At 45.6% G+C, this 26,938-nt stretch overlaps 2 protein-coding genes across 3 annotated transcripts in view; both read right to left on the reverse strand.

Moving 5' to 3' along the window:
• Window positions 1–1,379: 1,379 nt before the first annotated feature.
• RAP2C (RAP2C, member of RAS oncogene family) lies at window positions 1,380–7,811 on the reverse strand. Its single transcript, XM_081963936.1, has 3 exons — window positions 7,263–7,811; window positions 6,016–6,331; window positions 1,380–3,678 (listed from the first exon to the last, which is right to left on the reverse strand). Exons 1-2 carry the CDS (start codon window positions 7,533–7,535, stop codon window positions 6,053–6,055), a joined length of 552 nt encoding a protein of 183 aa, XP_081820062.1. The 5' UTR covers window positions 7,536–7,811; the 3' UTR covers window positions 1,380–3,678; window positions 6,016–6,052.
• Window positions 7,812–22,819: 15,008 nt separating this feature from the next.
• Window positions 22,820–26,938, reverse strand: part of MBNL3 (muscleblind like splicing regulator 3) — a 45,273-nt gene continuing 41,154 nt past the window's right edge. For both annotated transcript variants that reach the window (XM_081963908.1, XM_081963909.1), the window contains 3 exons: window positions 26,150–26,244; window positions 24,092–24,170; window positions 22,820–23,052 (listed from right to left, as the gene is read on the reverse strand). In XM_081963908.1, the coding sequence (XP_081820034.1) occupies window positions 24,105–24,170; window positions 26,150–26,244 (161 nt within the window). In that variant the 3' untranslated portion in view covers window positions 22,820–23,052; window positions 24,092–24,104. The remainder of the gene's footprint in view (window positions 23,053–24,091; window positions 24,171–26,149; window positions 26,245–26,938) is intronic.

Raw genomic sequence — 26,938 nt, forward strand, 5'->3', positions numbered from 1 at the left:
TAAATCCTCCCTTGAAGGACTTTGCTGGATGTGAATGAGCAGAATTCACAGTCAATTAATAAAAGGGGATTTTTGTCGGGACAAGGAATTTGCTTCAGGCTCTTGGGAAGAAGCCTCGGTCACAACAGGTGGAGCACTTGCAACCTCCCAGGGCTGTTGTGAAGCTAAGCGGGATGCACGCACACAGCTTGTGCGAGATCTCGAAAGAAGAACAAAAGTTGAAGATGGGGTTGGTTTTTTTATAGAAGCGATAAAGGAAATAACATTTCCGTTGGGTAGTCGGCTCCCACCCTCCTCTCTCCTTCATCGGTTGCAGATCTGAAGTGCAGATCATAGCTACTCAATCCTTCATGTGGGGTGGGGCCTTGTGGGGATTTCAAGTGCAGTGGTGGGGATTTCTCCAGCTGATCCTCCTCTCACAAGACAGCCTGGCTGAACAAGATGGGCCAAGCTGCCCCCGAGATGCCCAGTTGCCTTCCGAGGTCCTGGTTGGTTGATGGTCCCCATAAGAATTCAAGGGAGAAGCCTGCATGGTTTGTTTCTTCCTCTAATCCAGGGGTGTCCAAAGTTGGCAACTCTGCTGGCTGGGGAATCCTGGGAGTTGAAGTCCACAAGTCTTAAAGTTGCCAACTTTGGACACCCCTGCTCTAATCACAATGGAGGGATACTTGGCCATCAAGTCTACCACTGGTTCTCCTCTCACCCCAAGTTGGGAGGCCTGACTAGGAGAGGTCTAGACTGTAGAATCCCTTCGGGACAAGGCCCAAACCATCCCCAAAACCATATTTATCTCCACCCCCTTCTTTCCAAATTATTATAAGGCAACAGGCGATTGTTGTGTCGTTCTCATGTGTCACATCCCCAAAATAGACAGGGCCAGAGGAAAAAAGGGAACGTACTGAGCAGAAGAATTAAAGTTGACTTTGATTAACATTTAACTACTCCCAGAGTATTTCACCATTTCCCCTTTCTGTAGGGGTTCACACAACAGTAGAAGCTGAAATTGTGCAACAGAGCCTCAAAAGGTTGCTGCATTAGCTGAAGGACAACCTGGGTGTGTCCCCACTGCGCCCACATCATGCTGCACAGAAGCTAACATGCACCACGGGGAAAGCCACAAAGCCACCCTTCCCCCGTAGCTAAATCAGGAACGAGAGGAAACCACTTTTGGTAATACAGGTATCTATTTTATTAAAAAAGTTACAAACAGCTGCACTGTAGGGGCTGTCTTACAAAATAAGAATGAATGGAACTGGAAGGGAGAGGAGAGAGAGAGAGAGGAAAAAAAAATGGCGGCTCACCTTTACAAAGCATTTGATCGTCGTCCTAGTTTTGCAACTTGCCAAATTCCCAGACTTTTGTTTTTTACTCCCCCCCCCCCCACACACGCAAGAAAGAGGTACAGTACATTTGATACACTGAATTAAATCACGAGAGACATATTCAGGCAGAAGAGGGCTGGGTGCCACATCCAGGAAGGAGATGCCCCCCACGCGCGGCCCTGGAATTGCTCCCGACAAAGGCTGGGTTTGGGTACCTGGATGGCCACCCCAACCACCCGCCAGAGCGACCTCTGGCTCCCCGTTGTGCAATGTGGAGAAAGAGGCTTATGAAGCGGGGAGAGAGAGGGATCCTCTTCCTCTGATTAATCCCCTGGGACCCCTTGGCTCAGGATTCAACCAGGGCAGCGGGACAAATGTACCAGCACCTTCTTGGCTAGACCAGAACAGGGGGGGGCAACTTGTGCAGCTCCAGAGTCCTTCTGGAATCCAAGGCTGGGAGGCCGACAGCGGAAAAGGCTGCCTGGATTTGAACCTTGCAATACACTTAACGACCAGGAAGGGCCGCCTCTTTTAAGTGGCCAGCCCCCCCCGCTTCCCCCCCAAACTGCGCTGAAGCAGCAGCCCAGGTCAAATGCCAAACACTTTGCCGTCCCCAACTCCAACTGGGAAAGAAATGGGAATTTTCTTTAAAAAAAAAAGGTCAACCAACAGAGAAGTTTAGGAGCTAACGCGACGTGTCTACCACTGAAGAAATAAGGTACAGTCACTGAGAGTGTTCTGCGTTCCCTTGGCACGTTGGATACTTGGCCAATGTAAAGAGGGTTTGTTTGTTTGTTTTACACTTGGAGATTTCTATTATTAAAGTGCAAGCCGAATCTTTTACTACTTCACTGCAAATTTTGAATGGAGAGAGATCAAAACTCTGGGCAGCCTCAAAGGTAAAAGGCCCAGCACGCTAGTGCCAACTGCCAACCCAGAAAGATTCAAGGGTGGAATTTGGACAACACTTTAAAAGTTTTGGGCTGCTACGGAAGTCAGGGCTTATTAGATGAATGGTCAAAGGACTTCAGGTGGGCTTTTAAACCTGGTGCAGGCTCATTTACCTGCCTGGAGTGGAGAAGAGACACTTCTTACATCAGTGCCAGGAAAAGGTCTACCACAGTGGTGGTGCTAACATTCCACTAATGCTCTCTTTCTTCTGCTCAAAATCTGTGTTGCTCTTCAAAAACCACAATGAGTTAAATTGAGGTTTTGGGGAGATATGGGCGTGGGAAGAAAGCCCCTTCAACCGAGGCTCCCGTTGCTTTGTCTCTTGGCTTCTTGAAACAACCAAGGCTGCATCCGACAGAAACTGACAAAACAAGTGATGGAGCCCCAAGCCGGGCCAACTCATCTATTGCTTCGACATTTTTGGACAGAAACAATAGTTAAACCATAAAGTCGATTCCCCTCCCCACCTTTGCCAAAGTCACCTTGAATCCTATGGGGGGAATCTCAAGTTCAGGTGTGCTTTGGAACACAAGCTAAGAAGACAGACTGTCCGTTATCCAAGAAAAGGTTTTTTTCAGCATTTGGAAGATGAATGTAATAAAAGCAGATGAACGAGTGATTTTCAACACAGCCTTTTCTTTCAAAAAAAAAAAAAAACCCAACTCCAAATACCATATAACAACAGAGAACACACATACAAATTGCTGGATGTCTCCAGTCCCCACCGAAAAAGTTTTCCCATCAGGCCAACCCCCTGCCCCCACAGCTGCTGGGAATAGGGGTGTTGTATCCTCCCCTATCAGGCAATTCTTAAACATCCTTCTATGACACCATCACATGTAAACAGAATGTTTCAAAGTTCCAATCAATGACATTTGAGAGGAGAAGAAATCTTTGTTTTCACTCTTTCTTTCTCTCTCTCTCTCTGTCTGTCTCTCTTTTGCAAATCAAGCACGGATGTGAGGTAATATACAGAAGTAACCATTTGTGTTTAAGGCTCACTATTATTCTCCATTAATTTTTTTCTTCTCTTAAAAAGGCATTGAGTAGGTAATACTGAGTTTAAAGTTTAATAAATACAAGATTTAGAAATCAATTAAAGAAATAAAATAGTTTAAAATGAACTTTTTGCATATTAGCCATTAATAGGAACTTAGAAAGCTATTAAAAAAAAAAACCACCCCGAGAGATCAAGAACAGATTCCCAAATCAAATGGTAAACATGCTAAGTGTTTGTAGCAGGGCCCGTGCCTCTCCCCAGCTGCTCCCGTGCCTGTTTCACAACGGAGGCCTGGAAAACGTGCTCTGAAGACCGAGACCAGGTTAAGCAAGGGTCAGTTCGGCAACCTGGGCTTAAAAAGAGTCCTCCAATGCAGCATCTGTGCAAATTTCCTCTGAGTTTTATCTGTAAGCAAGAGAAAGAAATCTTGTCAAGGAGGCCCAGGTCCTCCCAGGGCACAAGGCGTCACCGTTTTGACGGTACGAAGGTCCATTTTCCCGGCACCCCAAAAAAGTTTTATTTTTGACCTGCAGATTAATTTTTTTTTACAGCTTTTCCTGGGGATCTGTGAGAGACGACAACTCATCCTAAGCCACACAGACATCCTGCTTTGTAAAAATGCAAGCACAGAGAAGTAGCAGCGCCCACGCCTCCCAAAAGTCAAATCCAGTAGACACCCCCCCCCCAAACCGGATTTCTTACGCAATGCAGCTGGGGAGGAAGGGGTGGGGGATAAAGCTTGTGACTAAATCTATTACAGAAAGGGGTTGTTTTAAAGGTATATCTTTAAAAGAAAAACTAGCAATATGGAAAACATTTTTTCCTGCTTCTTTAGTTGGGAATATAATTATCAATTCCATTGATATTTAATGGGGTTTGCTAAAAGGTGGAAATACACCACGTAAAATAGAGAATGGAAGGGAGATAAAGAGAGGGAAAGAGGGAGAAAGGAGACAGGAGAGAGGGAAGTAAGGGAGGGAAAGAGCAGGAGAGAGGGAAGGTGTGGAAAGAGAGAGGAGAGGAGAGGGAGAGAGCAAGGGAAAGTAGAGAAGAGGGAGAGGGTAGAGGGAAGAAGGTAGGGAGAAGGAGAGCTGAAGAGGAAATAGGCTACAATACGGTGTATGGAAAGCAGAAGAGCAAATAAAAATCGAAGAGGCTTAATAGCAAAAATAATTGATATACGATTGAATACTCAAAAAATGTTTAAGATGTATAGGTATGCTTTGGATTATATTATATGTATGTTAAAATAAAAAAAAACAACCTTTTCTCAAAAAAAGAAAGAAAGAAAGAAAAGGGGTTGTTTCCCTCCCGTAACTCCTGAACAATTTAATGCTTTGATGAGCTCCCGAGGTTCTCCACCTTGCAGAGACTGAAGAAAGGTGACCTTTGGTCTCACAGGCATTTCAAAAGAGGGCAGTAAAAGAGACTACAGGAATGGGGAGAAAGATGAGATGGAAGCTATTCAGCCTCTCTCTCTCTCTCTCTGGTTGCAGATAATTTGGAAAAAAAAAATCATTACTTCCGTTTTATTTCGCTTCATGCAACCCGTGTGGGTTGCAACGACACGACTTCTTTTGCTGATCATGTCTTCAGCCCCTGGAAAATTCAAGGGCAGCTGACACATGACCACACTTTCACAACCTCCCGCTCCGTTAGAGCTAAGAGGCCGCTTCAGGTTAAGGCGCCAATCAACCGTTAAGCTTCCCCCCCCTTCTTCAAATGAAACAGAGTGATTTGCATGCTTCAGAATAGCGTGCAGGAGAAAATTGCCCTTGCAAGAAAAAAACCACAACACTCAACATTTATTCACAAGGAGCCAGGGAAGGATCAACTATAGCGGGGCCTATACAGATGCACGGCGGGTAGTAAATGCTTAGAATAAAGTTAGTGGAGTTTGCATTTCATCAAATTGCCAAGCAAGAGTATAGAATTCCGAAAAGAGGTGGCTAATAATTAAATAGAAGTTGCCTTCAGAGGTTGTGGGTGCTCCATCAATGGAGGTTTTTAAGAAGAGACTAGAACAGGGGTGTCCAAACTTGGGAACTTTAAGACTTGTGGACTTCAACTCCCAGAATTCCCCAGCCAGCTGGGGAATTCTGGGAGTTGAAGTCCACAAGTCTTAAAGTTCCCAAGTTTGGACACCTCTGGATTAGACAGTCAATTCTCTGAAATGGTAAATAGGGACTCTTGCCTGAAAGGGGGGGGGGGGGCTGAACTAGAAGAACTCCAAGGTCTCTTCCAGCTCTGTTCTGATTCTAATAGAAAGCCCCCTTATTATCTCACGACAGCACTTTCTCTACCAAAGACTGGAGAAGATGGTTGTGAGCGTTTCGTGTTGAGTCACTTTAACTGTTTGCCCTGCTACTTGGCTAACCTACCATGTTTGTTGGGACCGAGCACTGCAAGGCAGCCGATCCTAGCTTCCGATTATTTTGGAAACAGGGTCGAAGAAAAATCCAAGAACTCGAGACAGAGAGAGAGGGGGGGGGAGGGGGGCGGCTGCCAGCTCAATCACAGCCAATTTGCAAAAAGGCTCCAGTCTGGTGTTTTGGGGGCATCCAGCAAAGTTCAAGTGGCAGATTCTGGGCCCGTGTGCTCAAAGGGAACCCAAACGCAGCACCCATCAGCCACCAACTTAGCCAAGGAGCCAAAGGGCTGCTCTTCTCTTTAACAATGGCACTGCTGCAAGGAACAGCCTCGTCCCTGACCCAGAAGGGAAGGAGGGAGGGAGGCACTTACCTGCTCTGCATGGCCATGATGGAGTTTGCTTTCTCCCTCACTGGACAACACAAGTTGTACAACACTGCTCTTGCTTTTCAGGCAGGGATGCATAGTTCATTTGTCGCACAATCTCGGCAAAGAGTTCATCCACCATGGTCTTGCTCTTGGCAGAGGTCTCCATGAAGGGGCAGCCCCACTCCTGGGCCAGAGCTCGGCCTTCTGCCGGCAAAACCTCCCTCTCCGATTCCAGGTCGACTTTATTCCCCACCAGGATGAGAGGAACCTTTTCGTATCGCTTCACACGGACTATTTGGTCCCTCATCGGCTTGATGTCCTGGGAAAGAAGGGAAAAACGGGTGAATGCTCTCCAAAATCCGAGGGGCAGTGCAAGAACAAACTGGGTGGGTGGGTGGGTGTGGGCTTCACCATGTCTGCAATGCCAACACACCGGGCCAAAGAGCATGGGGTTCCCCACCCCACCCCTCAGTAGGCTTTTTTACTATAAAATATTCTAGTAGAAGAGAACGTTTGTAGCTCAGGGTTCAGCTACAGGGACCTCAGTGCTTTTCTTGCAGACGTTTCATGACCCAGCTGGGGAATGTCATCAGTTCTATCTCAAAAAGAAAAAAAAAATCCTTCTAGCCAAAAGAAACCGGTTTAAAGCAATAGGATCAGCAGGGCTGAAAGAGAAGGGAGGCTGCTCTGACCTGCAAGGTTGGAACTTGGGGTTTGGCACCCCACCCTATCCTGGTGGGGGCCTCAAGGGCATTAAGAAGTGGACAGGGGCCTTTCCTGCCCTTCCTCCCCCGAGGCCCAGGGGGTCCCAGAGGCTGGAGCCTTTCCTCCAAGTCTAAGACGGAGACCATCCGGCTGCAGCTCTTGCGGTTTCCTTTTGTGGAAGCCAAGGTGGAGATGAACCCCCCAAAGGAACCGGCTGAGGGAGGAGCGGGGCAGACGGTGCTGGTGCTGGGAGGCTCCCCCCCCCAGCTGCTTTTGGCAGGGCCAGGCGAGAGGCCTCAGGCTTCGTCTTCCTAGGTCCCCAAGTGCCCCACTTGGGCCTCTGGCGGTGGGGGGACGGAAAAGAGTTGGGGGGGGGTGTCTTTCCCTGTCCAAGGTAGGCTGGGCAAGCTGAGCCCCTCCATCCTGCCCCCAGGGCGGCCCAGCAGCCCCTCCCCGCCCGGTGTGTGTGTTGTGTGTGTGTGTGTGTGTTGCGCGTGAGGGGGGGGGCTAGGCCTCCCCCCTCCCCTCCCCCCTCCCTCCCTCACCTGGAAGGACTGCTGGTTGACCAGGCTGTAGACCAGGATGAAGCCCTGGCCGTTCTTGATGTAGAGGTCGCGCATGGAGGCGAACTGCTCGGTGCCGGCCGTGTCCAGGATCTCCAGCACGGAGGGCGAGCAGTCCACCTCGATCTCCTTGCGGTAGAAGTCCTCGATGGTGGGGTCGTACTTCTCGATGAAAGTGCCCGTCACGAACTGCACCGTCAGCGCCGACTTGCCCACCCCGCCGCTGCCCAGCACCACCACCTTGTACTCCCTCATGGCCCCCCGGCGGCCACGGCGGCGGCCACGGCGGGCTCCACGGGCCTACCTCCCGCGCCGCCGCACCGCCCTCGCCTGGCCTCCGTCCCTCGCCCGCCCTCGCCCCGACCCCCAGGCCCGGCCGCCGCCTCCGCCGCCTCAGCCGCCGCCTCACTCCATGGCCGGCCTGGGGAACCGCCCGCGCGGAAGAGTGCGGCAGCGGCGCTGATGACGCCACTTCCGGGCGCGGGGAGGAGCGCCGGAAGGGGGCAGTCCCATCGGAAGGAGCGCGCCGCGCCTGCGCCCTGCCGGCCCGCGGGGCCGCTCTAGCCCTCCCTCCGCCTGGTTTCCTGGAATGCCTTTCGATGGCCCGCGGCCTGAACAAAAAGACTTTCGCTTGCCGTCGGGGCGGGGCTTAGAGAGGCGAGAAGGCGGCCGCTCCTTCCGGGGGTGGAGTCGAATAGCTTCCGATGAAAGGAAGTCGAGTCGGAGGAGGTGGAAAAAAAAAAAGAGGGATGGGCACAGAGCGACGCCTTCCACAAACATAGAGAAGCAGCGGCCAGAGCGGCTGTCTCGATTTCTCCCGGAAATGCTTTTGGGGGGAGGATATCACTCAGGAGAAAACGGGCGGAGGGGAAGCTAAAAAGTGTAACACGAGGCGGAAGAGCCGCGCTCAGCTGACCCAGCTTGTCATCTCCGGGCGGCCCCGTTGGAGGAGAAACTGCGCCCTGGCGGGCGGGGAAAGAGCTCCTCGCAGGCCCAGAAAAGGCCAATAAATAAATAAATAAATAAATAAAGCAGGAGGAATGCTGCAAGGCTGAGCTGTGCCATCTCCGGGATGGGAGACCACGAGGAGATCCCAGTGCAATCCTCTGGTCTACAGCAAGGGGTCCCCAAACTTGGCCATTAAGACTTGTGGACTTCAACTCCCAGAATTGAGGGAGTTGAAGTCCACAAGTCTTAAAGTGGCCAAGTTTGGGGAACCCCTGCTCTAGACCCATAAGCCTTTCCTGGTCCGTCCCCCCCCCCCACCCCAATGACAGTGGAGCCTGGCCGTTGCATGGAGAGTCCCACCACCACCACCACCTCCTTTCTTTTCCTCCGCATCGCTGGCCCTTTGCTGCCGTTTCCACAAGAGGGAAACACGACACATCTTCCCAGGAGGGAAACCGAGTCAGGCTGAACCTCCAGTGGCTGGACCATTCTGAAATTAACCCGTATGGGGTGGATGATTCTCAGCGATTCTCCAATGGCCCCATAAGGCAGCAGCACATCCTGGGACTGGGGTGCCCCTTGGAGGGCTTTAAAAGAATCAGCAACGATGGACCCAAAGTGGCTGCTCTTGAAAATCCACTTAACCTTGCACCCTGCCTGTGTTTCTCTTTGCTTTGCCCCATCCTTCCAGCTGGCCTGCTATAAGCTGTATTGTTATTGTTGTTGTTATTATTATTTACTTCATTCATTAAACATGAAACTCAGTCAACTGAACATTCAAAAATGCATTGCAAATACCAGTGACCGGTGCTAATGGTTGATACAGTTTGCTGCCAGCGTCCTAGGTATCAACCAAATACCTTCTTAAAATATAAGATGTTCCGAGTAGCGCAGTTTTTTGCAGTTCCGCTGGTGTTATTGCAGGAAGCTGCAATTTGTGGATGTATCTTGTAAAATTCTTGGACATGGTGCCAAGTGCCCCGATGACAATGGGTATCACTGTGACATGCTTCAACCATAGGCTGAAATTTCGATGGCCAAGTCACGATAGTTCATGATTTTTTCCATTTCTTTTTCTTCGACTCTGGCATCTCCAGGAACAGCGATATCAATAAACTGTACACTTTGGCCCTCTACAGCTGTGATGTCTGGTGTGTCGTGCTCCAAATGACGATCCGTTTGTATTCGAAAGTCCCACAAGATCTTCACCTTCTCATTTTCGATAACTTTTTCCACTTTAGGTTGTTATTATTATTACATTTTTATTCCCCCCTTTTTTAATGGCCATGACAATAAACATACCCGATAATCCTGCTTCCTACTTGGGTCAACCCACTGTTTCCTCCTGAGCATCCTGGCCTAAAGATTTGCCGCCATCATGACCTTAAATGCCTCTGACCAGATTCCTTGCTAAGCTGGGAGGGGGGGGGGATTTCTGCAAATACGTGACACTTTTCCCCCCCTCCCTTCTAGTTTGGGCTGTCAGCTTTGTTCTTAAGGGCGTAATAAAGCCCTTTTGTTACTTGGTGGGAAGAAAAGTCTCTGTTTTCACACACACCCTCCGAAATAATGCTTAAAAACTGCTTTAGGCAGGACAGGACCATAGGGGTCTTTGTAAATTACTGCAATAAGCTTATTACCATTGCATCGTTGATGGGACTCCTTGAATGTCACCGGATCTTCCTTTGTAAAGGAAGAGGCCAAAGTAGAAATGGCACAAGTGATTCACTGGCATGTGTTATAAATACATTTACAAAAGGCACAAGAATTCCAGTAGGAACAAGGAAATGCAGCAAGATTCATTGCTTCATTTAACAGCAGTGAAACTTAAGAGTGTTGTGTTGCTCTGCAGGAAACACATAGGGTGCTTTTCTTAGTAGCTGTGCAACTCAAATCATGCTTAATTTTTCCTTATGGGGACTTGGTCCCTTTGCTAAACTCCTGGAGATATTTTGCCCAAAATATTGTTCTGTCCAGCATCCACAAACAGAGCGTGCAGCATGTACAGCGAGAACATTAGCGGGAGGAGAAATAAGCTTCCAGGATAGCGGAGGAAACGCTGTCCAGAATCCCATCTGGACAAGCTTATCATGTAATTTTAGCCCTGACGCAAACATGAATGATAGTGACCAGCGAAGTTGAGGAGGAGGGGGGAGGCGAGAGGAAAGAGCGCTTCCGAGAGAGGAAAGGTTATGCTAACAGATTGCGGGAGTCACTTCAGTTCACCCTCTTAATGACTGCTTAGCTAGGCCAGCAGCACGAAGCAGACGAGGCTGCTCTGCAGAACTCCAGTACAGGCTTGGGAATTAATTTTGGAAGCCGGTGACCAAATGCAGATGTTAGGGGTCATGCATTGTTTGTCTCCAACCTCTGCCCCACAGTTGGGACTGAAAGCAGGCATTTTTTTCCCCTTTGGGGGCACCGCTGTGCAAAGTGCAGCCGCAAACACACACACCCTCCTCCCTTTGCAACTGCATCCATCAGCTTGTCAAAAGAGAATGGCTGGCTGGCAAGAGAGTCGCCGGGCGTGGATGGATCCATTTTTAGCAGGGAGTGGCTGGCATTACTCAGAGCAGAGTCACCCGCCCAGCTCACAGGCGGAGGGATTCTTTGCGGAGGGAAGGGAACGTTTTTCTCCAAGAGGTTTTCCTACTAGGGGAAGGATGAAGCAGCCACTGGGGCCAAGACCAAGGCAGATTTTGTTTAGAAGGCAGTTCAAATTGAATTTGGCCGCTCCTCGAGGCGAATCCTAATCCCAGCGGCCAAATGGGCTGATTTCTAGATTGAATTATGTTCACGTTGGCTCTTTATTAGAGACACTCTGGAGTTCACCCAATTACATTTAACCACCTAGTCACGGGCATTGATCAGATGCCTTTTCTACAAATCTTCATCCCAGGGAATCCTAAGCTAAGGAGGTCGGGTTTGCAGATCACCGAAAAGCGGCCCAACAGGCGGAACAAGTTTACGAGAGACGCAGTTGCAAAATCCTTCCTACCTGAATAATGCTAAATCATGAATCCCAGCTGTTTCTCAGCTTTGCTTAGCAAAAGAATTGCTCTCAATGTTTTTAACAATTTCCCTCTTTTGTCCTACAGAAAGAAAGAAAAAAATCTACTTCAGGGACCTCTGGCTGAGGCCACTGCACACAAGTAGGGGGAAAACTTCTTTCCTGCAGATCCCATTTTGGGAGCCTAAAAGGCTGGGGGGCAGGTTTTACTCAGAAAGGACCCCTCCCCGGAGAATGACATGGGGAGGTTTCCTGACCCAGCCAATTTTACAAGACTTTCTGAGTATGGCTGGGGCCTTGTGGTTTCTTAGCAGCTGCTGCTCAGTTCCCTGCCTTGGAGGCCATGTTAATTGAAAAGGACACCTTCCATGTTGCAGCCAAATCCTGACACAGCAGAGAGTTTAAATAACGCACAAATGCAGGGAGCTTATAGGATTTCTTGTAACTGAGCCTTGCTGGCAGAGAAGGTGGCCAAGACTCAAAACAGAAACAAATAAACTCCGACCGACCTCGATCCCACGGGTCAATCCTCAGAGGTTCCGTGGCAGAGTTTCCACCCTTGGGTGCTAGACATGGTTTGATTCAGCCACTGGTTGGTCCAAATCAGAACAACCAACAACTGTCTCTGAAAGGAGAGATACTGACGTGAATGTGGAATCAACTGACAATTCCACCCCACTGCAACCCAAGAATGATGGGTATTTTTGGCGTGAACCATGGTTCTTCTCCCATCTTCAGGACCAGGCTGGTTCCAAGATCTCTCAACAACTCCAAGCAGCTGTGCCAAGGGGTGCTATGTTTGCAACCCTGCAGGCAGACTGGGCCATGCAAGACTTCCAAGAGGTTAAAAAATAGGTTGCAGTTTGTGACTTTTCACCATCCTGTTGAGCATTCCCACCAACCCTGAGCAAAACTGTTCCCCTGCCAAGGCAAATGAGGGTAGGCAGGAGTCATCCTGGCAAAGTTGGCCTTTATTCCTGCCATTTTCCAGTCATGGCTCAATGCAAGAAAGGAGAGAAGCAATCCTTACCTAGCAGCCCTATAATGACAGAACTTCTACAGAACTTTGGAACTGGCCATCAAAGATGAAGATAGGGAGAAGGGCAGCCAAGGTAAACCCTACCTTTGCAGGTGTGAAACTCACAAAAATCCCAATGAGCATAAGGGAGGGAGACAATGAATTGTCCTCTGATACTGTCAGGCAATTAGAAATTTAAATCTCCTTCCCATCTCCAGCAACCTCCTCTAAAATATAATAATCCTGTTTTCTCTGGTGCCTCTAACTCTACTTGGCCACGAAGGACCGAGAGCCAGGTACCAATAAAGGATCACAATGATGCACTTTGGCATTTTAATTCAATTTTGGGGTTATGATTTTAGCCTTCATTTGCCAGGTTCACCTCCAAGAAGAGTTCTGCGGATCAATTAATGGGAAGCTTTTTCCCCAGCCAAAGAGGAAACCGGATGACGGTGCATTTTGTCTGCTGCTTTTTTCAGAGTGTTGGGAGGAAAATGCCAGCAGTAGAAGTATTTTTTCTGGAACCACTGGTGCAGTAACTTTCTGGTTGCACAATTCAGAAATTGGAGCCAGACACTATTATGCTGCAGTAGCTGATCTTGCATTATTTCCAAAGTCCTGCAGATGCTTCGGGTGAAAAATTAAAAACAAAATCGGAACTCCCTTTTGTTTAAGACCAACAAATTGAAAGATTCTAGGGGACCTTTCAATCTGAAAGTGTCCAGACAGACTTTCCAAAATACGCAGCATATTTCTGTCAACGGTTCCAAGGATTTTACTCTTCAAATTCTTCCAGCGTCACTTTATTCTTCTTTTCTTGCTCTATTTACTTGGGAGAGTTTATGTTGCTATTTGTCTTGGTTTTCCTCAATGAAAGCTCTCACTAGGACTTGATAAATCTTTTTCAATAGAAATCTTCCGGAGAGAAACGCTGCTTTATGTGTCAAGTGAAGTAAATACGTATCTACCCCGTGTCCTTGCATTTTGTTCAATGTGCAATATGGTTACAGCGACCTTTTAGCAAAAAAAAAAGGTTTAGAAGTGGGTGGTTAGAGCAGGCCAATTAACTGGATTGGAAGACTTTATTCAGAACAGGGCTTTGCACACAAATAATATCACTGTCTCAAAATCTAATTTGTACGTGAAGGACAACAAGGGAGCGTTTCCTCTTTGGCAGATGGATATCAAGCACATCAGCTAATAGGTCTCTCTTTGCTGTCACATCCCACTGAAATTTAATAGGCTGAAAATTCTTTCCTTTTTCCATTTATACAATTACAATGAAAAAAGAAAGAAACCAGTTAAAATTTAGGGGGGGGGGGGGAAATGTATCAGTTTAAAAGCCAAAGCCCTGGATAATAAATATTTTTCTTCCCTTCATAAAGAGGAGAGTAATGGAGCTTAGTTGTCCTGTTTAATTTACATGGCAATCGCCAAACAGCGTTAATCTTTCCTTTAAAAAAAAAAAGTTTCCACAATATGAAACGATGCAACAGCCATTTCGAGGTTGTGACTAATCAACCAGACACTGAAAAAGTAAAGTCCTATTTATTAAATGTGTTGATATAGGTTCGTAAAAAACATACAGAGAGAATTTTATACACTTTATTAAAAGATCCGGGAGGGGAAAAAAATAAACAATAACAATATAGAAGTAACATAGTAAAATGAGTTGCATTATGCAATGTTTCTAGAAAGCACAAACAAGCACTAGCAATATAAATGTGGCGAAAAGGAAAAAAAATAAAAACATCAAAGCATATTCCATCCGTAACAACTGAGGGAATGATCTCTTCTTGGTGGCCTTGAATTTAACAGGCTGGAACTAATCTGGATTTACATCACGATGGAACCAGATTGAAAGCGAATCAACGGATTTCTACCGAGTCTTCTTTTGGTCCCTGCAAGATTATATTTTTTACTCAATCATTTTAGTTTGTTTGTTTTTTTAATTTTCAAAATTGGAAGGGTTTTTTTGAGGGGGGGGAACCCAAGTCAAATCAATCCAAATAATTACAAAAATTAGACTTTAGGATCTGAATCCCTCCCCTTCTTGATTTCGTGCAAAAGTCTGAATTAAGCATTTGAAACCTGGAGAAAGATTGAGGTTTTCTGGCTTATTCTGGTTGTTGATCATGGATTTCTTTGCAGCAGAATTCACATTTCTGCACTAAAATCTGCCCTTCCTTGAAAAAAAAAAATCCCCCTCGTCACGTTAATAGGTTTGTTTTGCCGTTCTGAATTTTGGAAGATTTTATTTTTTGGTCCCAGTGGCTGTAAGACAAAGCACAATTGAACAGGAATATCCTCCCCCTCCCCATATGAAGGCAACAGAAGACAGTCGTCCCCTCAGCTGTCTGGATACCAAGAGCCATGGCAACAAAATTATTTGGCTTCCACAACCATCTAATAGCATCTGTGTACAGTAACAAAGACCTGAAACCATGTAAATTCTACGTCAGGTGATTTCCCTCTGTTGTGTGTTTGGAAAAAAAGAACCACTTTTTTTTTTACATTTCAATCGTTATTATCTATTGGCATAGGTTGGGGATTTATTTTGCGTGGCCTTCTTTGGAAGGCACGAAGCTTCTGATTGCAGGACATGTGAGCGTCACCAGCAAAGGTTTCCTGGGCTTGCTTTGGAGGAGGGGGCTACGAGAGTCAAGCTTCTCCCCCTCCACTTACAATCAAAAGGGCACCCACCCCCCAAAAGAGACCTCTTTTCCCAAACGAGGGGCCTTCAAAGGGGTCTTTGGCTGGGGGAAGCGGCCTTAAAGAGACGCGTGTCCTTAACTTGACTAGATGGCACTTCAGCTCTTCTACGTTGCTTCTCAACCAGCCCAGTTTCTGCCCCTGAATGTTGAAAGTCAACCCAACTGGAGGAGGCCAGCTTGGCCAAAGTTTCTTGACCTTTTAAAACCTGATGCTGAGGTTAATATTGTGCATTGGCAGTGAGGGCTCCATGGCACATTCATTTATTTTATTATTTATTAAACTAGGTTATATAGCCGCCCAACTCACACATAAAGCCTCATCTCACATCTCAGGTGGACTCAGCTTTATCTCTCTCTCTCTCTCTCTCTCCCTAATTTGGAGTGCTTTTTTCATTTTAGAACTGCACTAAGTCCATTGTTGGCTAGCACATGCACCTCAGCTCACAGTTCACACTCGTCTGTGCATCTTTCCAGATAACACGATGCACGTCCGCACAGAAAGAAACAAATGGTACATTTTCTTGTACATTCTTGATCTCTCCAAGATTGTTACAAGCCTACGCACAGGTCCCCTTGTCTTAAAGACTGGGCCTGGCTCGTGGGGTCAACCACTCGCTCCCCTCCACATTCTGTGCAAACCCATCCTCAGGACCTTGGGGGTTGGGAGGAGAACTCCTATCCTCTTGGCCAGGGGTCTCCAAATTTGGCAACTTTTTAAGCCTTTGTGGAGTTCAATTCCCAGAATCCCTCAGTCAGCATGCGGCCTCCTGGGGCTGGGGAAGCCTTAGTTGAGAGAGTCAAATGAACCCACAATTTGGATTTAAGGGCGAAGCAGCATGGATAGAGATCTATCCAGCGGCAAGTTCTGGTATTTCAAACTTTGGGACATAACAAATGACGAGCTTTGGAACCGGCTCTTCTCTCCGGGTGAGAGAAAACCCTCGGGGAACCTTTGCGGGTGACTCTGATTCTGAAGTCAAGTATTTTGTTTCCCATATGGAATTTTCTTCTGAGCTGCAGGTTGAAGTGACCAGTTCGCTGTATTACAAACTAATATGGCAAAACTACGAAGCTCGGAGAACAGCAAAAGCAACTTCAGATAAGTTTCATAGCAAAAAATCTCTTCCTCTTCAAAGCCTTAGTTAATCTCTTTTACAAACTTTACCTTGTATTATTACAGACTTTTTTTTTTTAATATATTCAAAATAAGTTCCAAAGATTTCTTTCGTGGACTATGTACATAAGTGCAAAAAGACATGTCTCACACATTCGTACACCAACTGAATCAGTTTAACTGCAGCATATTGGTTTCTTCAACACTGTCACAGAGTTATTCCACAGTACTTTTTTTGGCTGTCTCATACATATTTTAACTCTTCCTCCTTCTGCTGATAAATAAAAATATAGATTTTGTCTTTCTTACTTGGTCCTGATTTGGATGTCATTGTTTCATGGGCTTATTAGAACACCATTTTCTTAAGACAAGATGATTTTTAAAACATCAAGGATGGAAAAATCCGTTGGTTTCTCATCAGGGAAATCCCTCACAAAGGGACTCAAAAAAAAAGGCAACTGTTACACAATTCAATGCAGATTTACGGTAATTATATCAAGTCCAACCAAAAGCAAAGGTCTCAATTTTGCAGAATGATTTTGTTTGGACTTTTCTGGGAATCTGTGGACCGAATTGTGTATTTCGTTTTCCAAAATATCTACTATTTGGAAATGGAACTAACGTTTTGAATGCTACCCCCATGGCAAGCCTTTCTGTCTAATTTCTATCGCCGAGAAAAATACTGTGGAATAACCCAACCCCACACAACAATTTCTACAAGCTATAAAACCTGACTCTAAACCCATGTGTTGTAAACTTTTGACTGAAAAAGTGACATCGAAGACACAAATCCAGCGCTCACATGGGACTTTGGGATTTTAAAAATATTCAGTCATATATTTCTCCGACAGTCTTGAATTGTACCTTAAACAAACCCATACTGTTACACATTACTTTTTTTTTTAATTTACATGTGAAAATTTCACAAATAATGTATACAAAGGTAGCCATGTTGTAGTTTTGTTGCCATAGCAACAACAACTTAATTATAATTAGTTAACAATGAATCTATCATTGTAAGGAGTTACATACAAAGTTAATTTTTTCGTTTGTTCTTAAACTGTAAACTATACAAACTAATTATGGACTGTATTTTTCTGTTTTCTATTATCTTGGCATGCGCTTCAGTGTTGTTGTTTTTTTAGAAGATAACTAAAAGAGCTGAATACATGTATTTAAAAATCTTAACATTCTCTAACTCTCCTTCAAAAATTAAATTCATTAGTTACTAAAGATTATATATTTATATATGTATACATGCACGTATGTATGCATGTATATATATATATATATATACACATATGAAAGCAATAATAAAATCTGTTAAAATGAACAACAAAGTAAATGGAAAGTAATGCAACATGAATTAACTTGTTGTAGCCTATTAACAACGTCTTTTAAGTTCTATTTACAATTATTTTTAGGCTATCAACTAATAATAGGTATCTTTTCCTTAAAAAAATTACTACAGTCTTAAACATACAATATATTCTAAGGCCTTGCTCAGGCAACGTGGTAAAAATAATTTCGGTACATCCTTTCAGGAGGAAGGGGAAATTTAAGACTTTTCCTCATATATTTCACTTTTGTTTTGTTTTTTAGTTGTCAGTGAAATGTATTACGGCTTTTTTTTTAAAAAAAAAAAAGAAAGGGAGGGGGAAGAAACTCCAGTTTTTAAAAACGTTTGTGTATTGACACCTCCTAGAGATCTCTCCTGTATTAAAGTAATCGGTTGAGATCAACAGGAGGCCCAGCCTGCCTTCTGCCCATGGGGGAAACTTCTAACATTTAACATCTATCACTCTCTGTTTATCTATCTATCTAGTGCAACTTTTAAGGCTTGTGGACTTCCAGAATTCCCCAGCCAGCATAGCTGGGAATTGAAGTCCACAAGTCTTAAAAGCTACCAATTTTGGAGCCACCCCCTAATCTAAGGTGTAAAAAGGGTCACTTGGATAAGCCAGGATTGCATGTCTGCAGCCTTAAAACCTGGGGACCAGAGCGTGCCACCGAAAGGCTGAGATTTCTTTGGGGAAAAGGTGCCTAGGATCGCACCACAGAGCGCTCTGCAAACCCCCTTAAAAAGGAAGGAATAAACCTAATCCCGAAGGTTTCCTTTCCTCCCTAGCAATAACTAGCTCCGTTGTACTTCCCCTTCCCTGCCTAACTACTCAAATATCTTGCTCAAGACAACAGTTGTTTTACTGTCTAAGTAAACCTTGTGGAGAAGTCAGCCTGCCGCCGTCCACTTTGGGGGAATTTTGAAAGAAATTCCAACCGATTGTCCCGAGTTCAGAGATTTGGGAGGAAGCCAGATTCATTTGGGAATTTATACGGCTACATCAACTCTAGGAGGCTTAAAAAGCCAGGATGAAGACTAGGATGAAAAGATCCTCCTCTTGGAAAGCCATCTTACTCCAGACTGCACTTCAATCTGGTCGAAGATTCCGAAATGGAGTTTTTAAGTTCTCTGATAGTATAACAGGAAGTCCTTGACTTACAATGGTTCATTTAGCAACCATTCCAAGTTACAATGGCGCTGGGAAAAAAGGGACTTACGACCATTTTTCACGCTTATGTCCCAGAGTCATGTGATCAAAATTCAGCCGCTCAGCAACTGTCTCCTATTTATGATGGTCAGAGTGTCTTTTGCGACCTTCTGACAAGCAATGGGGAAGCCGGATTCACTCAACAGTCGTGTGTCTAAGTTAATGACTGTGGTGATTTGCTTAACGACAGTGGCAAGAGAGGTTGCCACTTAACGAATGCCTCGCTTAGCAACTGAGATCTGGTTTTAAGTCCAGGACTATCTGTCTGAGGAAGGGAGAATGGAATGGGAAGGAAAATAATCGTGGGGGAAAACATCGCTGGATGTTTTTATGAAGAGCCAAGACCATCGCCTGGTATGGGTTCTCCTGCTTGATCAGGGGGCTGGACTAGAAGACCTCCAAGGTCCCTTCCAGCTCACTCGTTTCTGGGCTCATTTAACAATTCTCTTCACTGGATCATTTCCCAGGATTGACGCTTAACCAGCAAGGCTGAAAAACATAAGAGGCTGGAAGGAATCTCTGCTAAGCCAAGACTGAAGAGCTGAAACTGCTGAGCAAGATTTCCCCCAAGGGCAGAAGGCCGTCCTGGGGTGGGCTGGCTCTGGGAACGGGTCTGGGGAGAGAATTTCACACAGTATTGCAAAAATTACACCACTTTACAAATAATAATAATAATAATAATCCCTTTATGCTAAATAATATTTTTGTAAAAAAAAAAGACAACCCAAAACCAAACCGAACGGAGTTGATTATGAAAAAATAATCTATCAGAACACTGTACTTTTAAGATAAGAACCATCATTTTACAGATCCACCGACTTCTAGAACCCTCTCTGTTTTTGTGCATGTTATGTTCAAGGTTTAGGAACACACGTTCTTTTTTTTTAATTTTAAATTTTTCTTTAATGGAATGGCTAACAAATTTCCCCCCTCAAAAACGACCAATCAGCTTTTTTTTTCCGTTTTCCCTCTGCAATGACCCGTTTTATTCAAGTTTCTGCATTTCTTGCATATTATTTGCATAAGGCTGAGAGAAAATGGGCACACGTCCACCAATCGATAACCACACGCATACTTTTGAGAGAAAGAACTTTGGATAAATTAAAAGAAAAAAAAAGATAGGTACAGGCTTGGATCCACCTGTGCCAGCTTTTTTTTTAAAAAAAAAATAAGTCGTTAAAAACTCACACACAGATTTGAACAATCTTTATAGAAAATCTCTGGAATCAAGTTCACACCTGAATCCAGGTTCGGGAGATTTCATTTTAGAGTCACCAAATAGCTCAGCGACTTTGTAGACAGAATGCAGCTCCTAAGGAATTTATAGTCTACCGACTGTGGTTTATTTTTTTTCTTTTTCTTTCTTTCTTGAATAAAGAAGTCATTGCACAAACAATCTTTTAATAGTGCTACCCTCACAAATGGCATTTCTATTCCCACCCTCGGGTTGAAAATTTGGTGAAGTTTCCAAAGCTTCAAGCTTTGTTCTTTTTTTTTTTCCTTTTTCTCAAAACTTTTTTTTCCCCTCCTCTCTGACAAACAAACACTAAATTTGCGAAAGTTGATATTAAAAAACAAGAAGAAAAAAAATTCTTGTGGCACCTAGAAAAGTTACCCTGACACACCTATCACTGGATCTCCACATAAAGTGTGTGTGTGTGTGTGTGTGTTTGTGTGTGTATGTGTGAGACATGTTACGTGTGTGGTCGTATGATCAGATTCAATGTCTGTTGTTGCAGGAGTGCAACTTTTTCAACTGGTTACAGGACACTTTTGATAAAGACAGCCAGGAGTCAAGCGTTCCTACTCCCTCCCTCCTTTTTTTTTTTTTTTTGGCTCCTACATTTTGCCAAAAAAAAAAAAAAAAAAAAAGAGGGGAAAAAAAAAGGCAACGAAATTGCACTCCTGAATTTCTGTCTTTCTGAGCACTTTTAAAAAGCTGCGAAACAGAAGGCTGTGGAAATGTGTTAGGTTTACATTCCGTGCACACCTACCCAAGAATTCTTATTACTTTTTTTTTTTTGCTTCTCAACAGCATTCAGAGAAAACAAGGGAGTTACATCAAAGTGACAAGGTTACACAAATCCCCACCTACATCGCACTGAAAAACGGAGGCTCCGCCTTCCTTGCTTGAAGAGTGTAAAGCTAACACCAGCGTGTGTACACAAATGTGTGAGTCTTATAATTTTTTCCAACTAGAGATCAGGGATGTTCTCTGTAGAGGCACTGCCACAGGTTGTGCAAATCCCGTATCGCCATCATCATCATCATCATCATCATCATCTCCACCACTGCCGCCACCATCTTTAAAATATACAACTATCTGCTCCTAAGGAGTATTCAAATCCTGTTCTTCTCCATTAACTCGGTTACGAAGCCGGGAAACAGGAAGTCCGCAACCAGGATCTGAAGGACATTCAGACGGGCCAGGATGCCCAAATTCAAGGAGCTGGATGAATATTTTGGTCAGCCTTTGAAGTGGCACCAGAGGGTTGAGTTCTCCGGAGGCTGATTTCCATGTTCCCATCAATCAGGAGAATCCTCCAAGATGGACTCTCCTTGTTTCTGGATTTTATGGGGTTTCCAACTTTGGAAAGGCATCTCAACTTACACCAGTTGTGGACTTCAACTCCCAGAATTCCCCAGCCTGGGAGAGTTGGGGAATTCTGGGAACTGAAGTCCATGGGTCTTAAAGTTGCCAAGGTTGGACACCCCTGATTGACACCCCACCCCCTGAAAATAAAAATGGCCAAAGACACTCATGCTTCAGAACTTTTCCTCCCAACCATTTTGTACGGGGATGCCAAACTCACTGAATTAAAATGAGCGAGCCCCGAGGGCTGATGCATGCAGAATTACCTCCGGATCCTAAATCCTACATTGTAAAATCGGTGGCTTTACGGACAGGAAAATGTTAAACCTATTTGAAGAAAAAGAACGTTTCTGGGAAAGCTGTGAAGACTTGTTTTGTTTCGCCACATGATTGGAGGCAAGGAAATTCGTTCCTATTATACGCACACAGTGATGTGAAATCACAGCTGCCAGCTCTTTAGCTGGGCTTGGCCTTCATCCCCATCCAGATCTTCCCAAGGACCTGGAGGTTATGATGTATTGGTGCAATACACAAACCGTTCCAAGAAGGGCAGCCTTTTGCAACTGACAGATGGAAACGCTGTCCATGCGTAGGTTTTCTAAGTGCCCTTTAATTAATTAATGTTATTATTGGCAAGAGAAGCAGCGAATGGAGAACTGAGGCATCTGCTTGGCGCTACTTATCTGATCTAAGATACGGGGTTGGACTACACCTCTTTCTCTTTTGGTTCTGTATATATATTACAGATTAACTTTGATTTGGAGGGTAAAAAAGGCCCCCTTTTTTAAAAATAAAAAGAATCAATCTTCTTCAACATGATTTCTTTAAAACCTGGTCACTAATGAACTAAGAAGTTGAGGGCCACGTACTGCAGGCACTTGTAACTGGAAATTGAAGGGTTTTTTTCCCCTTGCCAAAACTTTCTGCCCTCCATTGAAAATTCTTCAGCATTTAGTCCCTGGTCCATTTTTACTTTCTGGTTTGTTTCTGGACATTATTTACAATGTTTAAAAATCAACCTAATCAGAAATTGATCAGAAACTACTGACAACAACTATCGATTTTCCGTTTTCTTTTCTTTTTCTTTTTTTTTAAAGCAAGGTCTTCCTGTTTCCCATGGTAACCTCTGTAGCATCTCGTTTCGAAAAGGGGGAAGGAAAAGGGAAATTGATAACAACGGTCATCTATGAACATGTTAAGATATCATGATCGTGGAAAGAAAAAAATGGTGTGGAATATACTTGATAACGATGTACAACTTTTTTTTTTGTCTCTCCAAATAAAGTCAATATAGATTAGGATGTAAACAAAACATTAAGATAACACTTTGAAAAAACAGACGAACATTTATCCATTGACGATAGAACAATTAACCTAGTTAAGTCCACTGTGCAAGAGCACTTTTGTCTTGATGGTAGACAGGAAAAAATAAAACCCCACTTTTAAAAAAGTGTGTTAAGTAAGATGTTATAAAAGTCTATTTTATAGTTCTCTACTTCTACGTCTCATATAACAGAGCACTGTTTTCTTAATTGATTATATATATATATATATATATATATATATATATATATATATATATATATATATATATATATATATAGTATATATAGTGCTTTTAAAAAAAATTGTTTTGACATTCCCACAGATCAGTTTTTGGTTAACATGGATGTTTGTCGTAGGCTTACTGTCGATGCCGGAGAGAAGGAAAAGGGGGCAGAAAGCATAGAGAGCCCACTTCAGCTTCCTGCCAGGAGAAGGGTAGGAAACAAGACCCACAGTGAGGAGGGGGTGCCCCGTTTCTGCTTCAGGATGCCAACAGGATGCTGGGGAAAAAAGGGAGAAAAGGAAACAAGTGACCATGAAGACATTTGGCAAAGATGGGCAAGTCATGTCAATGTTGTGGCCCTCCAGACAAATTCCTCTTGTAGCACAAATTTCTTCTATTCTCAGCCTGAATAGAATAGCAGAGTTGGAAGGGACCTTGGAGGTCTTCTAGTCCAACCCCCTTTTGCCTAGGCAGGAAACCCTACACCATTTCAGACAAATGCCTATCCAACATCTTCTTAAAGACTCCCAGTGTTGGAGCATTCACAACTTCTGGAGGCAAATTCTGTTCCACTGATTGATTGTGCTCACTGTCAGGAAAAGTCTGCCTTAGTTCTAAGATGCTTCTCTTCTTGATTAGTTTCCACCCATTGCTTCTTGTTCTGCCCTTAGGTGCCTTGGAGAATAATTTGACTCCCTCTTCTTTGTGGCAGCCTCTGAGATACTGGAAGACTGCTATCATGTCTCCCCTGGTCCTTCTTTTCATTAAACTAATACCCAATTTCTGCAACCTCTCTTCATATCTTTTAGCCTCCAGTCCCCTAATCCTCTTTGTTGCTCTTCTCTGCACTCTTTCTAGAGTCTCCACATCTTTTTTACATAGATTCGGACAGGGAGGAGGTTGGGGAGGAAGATGGGCCAGTCCTGGAGTCTGGGCAAGGCTCTGAGGAGGGCTCTATGTCTGATGCAGAGAGGGGGCCAGAGCCATATGTCAGTTATCAGCTGCCTTCAGAGTCAGAAATCAGTGGGGCAGACAAACAGCTGGAGCCTGTTCCCTGTGTGCGCCTGCACAGAGTGGCCAGACGAAGGGAACAGCTAAAGAACAGGGGTCGACTTGGGAGTAAGGCCACAGGTGGATGATGAATGGCCCCTCCCAGAGGAAATAAAAGAGGAGTGAAAGGGGAGGGGAGCTTGCAGGAGGCAATTAGTTCGCTTATAGTAAATTAATAAAAGGGGTTTTTGTCGGGACCAGGAGTTTGCGTCATGCTCTTGGGAAGCCTCGCCCAGAACAGTCAACACCGCTGGAGCGTAACTTACTGTAGTGTGGCTTCTACATCTGTGACATCTGTGACACAAACATGCTGCTGTTCAGTTCATCGACCGATAACTGGGAGATCTGCAGTAAAACAAAGAGGAAAGGAAGGGCATTAAAATGTGCCCTGGAGGGTTAACTTAACTCTCCGCTAAGTTCCAATTCCCATCCAGAATTCTAAGGCAGGTCGCGTGGGGGTGGGGGTGTAAGCAATCCAGGGGGGGGCGAGGGGGGTTAGGGTCACGGTGCTAATCCTCTCCTTTGCAACTACACCACGACGTCATTTGTGCAGTGGCACCCTAATGCACGTGGCATCACTCTGCCCTCACGGCCGTGCCTTCTCTGCCCTCAATGATTCACGCCCAACCCACTGGCTGGGATGGTTGGGGAAAGAGAAGGTGGGCCTTTGGGATCGGACCCCCCCCCCCCCCTTGAAAGCGTTCTTCAACTACGTCCACTTTGAAGATATGGGGACTTTTATCTCCCGGAATCCACCAGCTTAGCCATGCTGGCTGCGGGAATTCTGGGAGCGGAGGTCCCCTCCTCTTCCACGGGGTTGAAGTTGAGAAAGCCTGCTCTGCTTATACAATATGAATAGTGCAAGTGAGCCATCGGGTCATTTCAGGAATATTCAATGCAGAAACTACCACCGTTGCAAGCGGATTGAAAGGGGTCCCCTCCAGGGGTGAAATCCTCCCAGTTCGGTAGTTAAAAAAAAAAAAAGCTCCCGAGGATCGCGGAAGATTTTCTCCTGCTTTTTAAAGCATTTTAAAAGCTTTAAAAAAAAAGCTGGAAGTGAAAATAAATTGGTCATGGCCACCCAGTCACATGACACCCCCACCTAGCCACAGAACTGGTGGGGGCGGGAGAAATAGATTTCACCACTGGGTCCCCCTTCCAGATCCCAACTGATCCCTAGGAAAGGTCAGAGAGCTTTGCTCCCACCTTCACAGCACAACCAAGGGCCAGAAAAGGGGAGGGGGAGAAACTCGTCTTAAACGTGTAATTTAAATGAGTTGAAAACAGGCAAGGGGGCTTTTTCATGGATTTATCCTTGTTCCCTTTCACTTCCATGACAGCATCACAGCAGCCACTCCGGGAAAGCTGGTTATGGGGGTGGGGGGGGGGGCTGATCTTTTTTCATCCATATATTTTGCAGAGCCCTGGGTTCAGTGCTTGGCATCTCTTGTCTCCTTCAGGTTAATTCTTACAAGATAGCTATTCGGTTCCCCCTCCCAGAAAAGGCCTGGAAGTCTGGTTCCTTCCAGGCCTTTCCCCCCTATTGCACGATTGGCACCCCAAGGGCAGAGCAACCGGCTGGGAAAGGCCGGAAGGAGCCCTCTGCGTTTCTTTAAAAAAGAGACAAACAAGGGCAAAGAGTTTGTGCCTTTCTCTCTCTTGTGACTCCATTTCCTTCGGGGGGGGTGGGTGGGGGGAGGAGGAAGGGAGAGGGGGAGGACTCCAGCCTCAATTGATGAGCTGGCAGGAATCTCTTCTCCTCTTCAAAAGTGACACACACAGACCCCATTTATAAACGGGGGGCCCCAAATGGGCTGAACAGCTGCTCCTAGCCTACCGGTTCTGGGCGCTGCTGCCCCAGCACATCTGGAGGGAAGAGGCTGGTGTGGAAGTGGGATGCTTCTGGATCCCTCGCACTTTGCGGTCCCTTGCTTCAAAACTGACCCCGCCTAGAGCCACGAAAAAGCCGTGTGCCCCATGGCAGACCCATAGCATCTCTGAGGACCTGATCTCCTTCCTGGGGTGCAGGCCTCTACTCAGGGCTCATAAAGAGAGAATGGGGTATGTGTGTGCAGGAAGGTTTGGGGAACCCAACGGGCCCTCCCTCTGCTAAGAAGGTGCCCCTGTGAATGGTCACAACCCCCCCCCCCCAACATGCAAGGTGGCAGAAAGTATCCAGGCCAGTCCAGGATGAACCACCCCTGACCGAGATGGGTTTGGTCCACACCCTCGTAGTCCCCTGCCAAAACCTGCCAGGCCCCCCACGCGGGATGTGGGCCGGCTCCTCCGTCCCCAGGAAAGAAAGCTATCGAAAGGGGGCAAACCTGATTGGCTGTTGCAGTTGCAGCGAAAGGAACGCTGGAGGCGGGTGTAGTTGCCGCAGAAACAGTGGTGGGCGTAGTACCGTGCATCATGGGAACTTTTCGGTAGGGAACCATGGACGCAACAAAACAGGAGGGCGGAGCGTTGATGGAACGTGGTTGGGAGGGGGGTGTCGTGTCGGGATTCACAGCAACAAAAGCCCCGGTGAACGTCACGGAGGGAGACACCAGGAAGCAGCATGCAACCACAGAGCAAAGCAAAAAAAAAACAGCATGGGGGGGGGGGGGAGAGAACAAGAAAAATAATAAGAGAAAAAAAGGGGAAAAAGCCAATTACAATTATAATTAAGGAAAAAAAAACTAAAATATTCTCAACACTCAGTAAAAACATTGATAAGCAGAACAATGATGTATAGGAGACTCTGGAAGGAAGGAAGGAAGGAAGGGGGAGGGGGGGCATGGTGATCAAAACCTTCCAAAGATGGGCGGAGAAGGAACAAGGAGCCAGACCACATTTTCTCAAGGAGGGGGGAGGAGGGGGGGGCAAGATAAGCGGCTCTGTGGTCCGCAACCAATTAGGACAGTGGGTCTTAACCTTCCTAATGCCGCGACCCTTGGATGCAGTTCCTCATGTGGTGGAGACCCCCAACCATAAAATTATTTTACGTTTTCTGTATTTGTTCCAAATATATGTGTTTACCGATGGTCTTAGGCGACCCCTGTGAAAGGGCCGTTCGACCCCCCCCCCAAAAGGGTCCCGACCCACAGGTTGAGAACCACTGAATTAGGAGA

The sequence above is a fragment of the Natrix helvetica genome (genome assembly GCF_964273705.1).
Source record: "Natrix helvetica genome assembly, chromosome: 11".
Taxonomy (NCBI): Eukaryota; Metazoa; Chordata; class Lepidosauria; order Squamata; family Natricidae; genus Natrix; species Natrix helvetica.

What these genes read in the sequence shown, in the direction of transcription:
- RAP2C (XM_081963936.1), bottom strand. Translation starts at nt 7,535, where the DNA reads ATGAGGGAGTACAAGGTGGTGGTGCTGGGCAGCGGCGGGGTGGGCAAG. An exon ending in TCAACCAGCAGTCCTTCCAG is followed by an intron (nt 6,332 to 7,262) that starts GTGAGGGAGGGA and finishes CTTCTTTCCCAG; the next exon opens with GACATCAAGCCGATGAGGGA.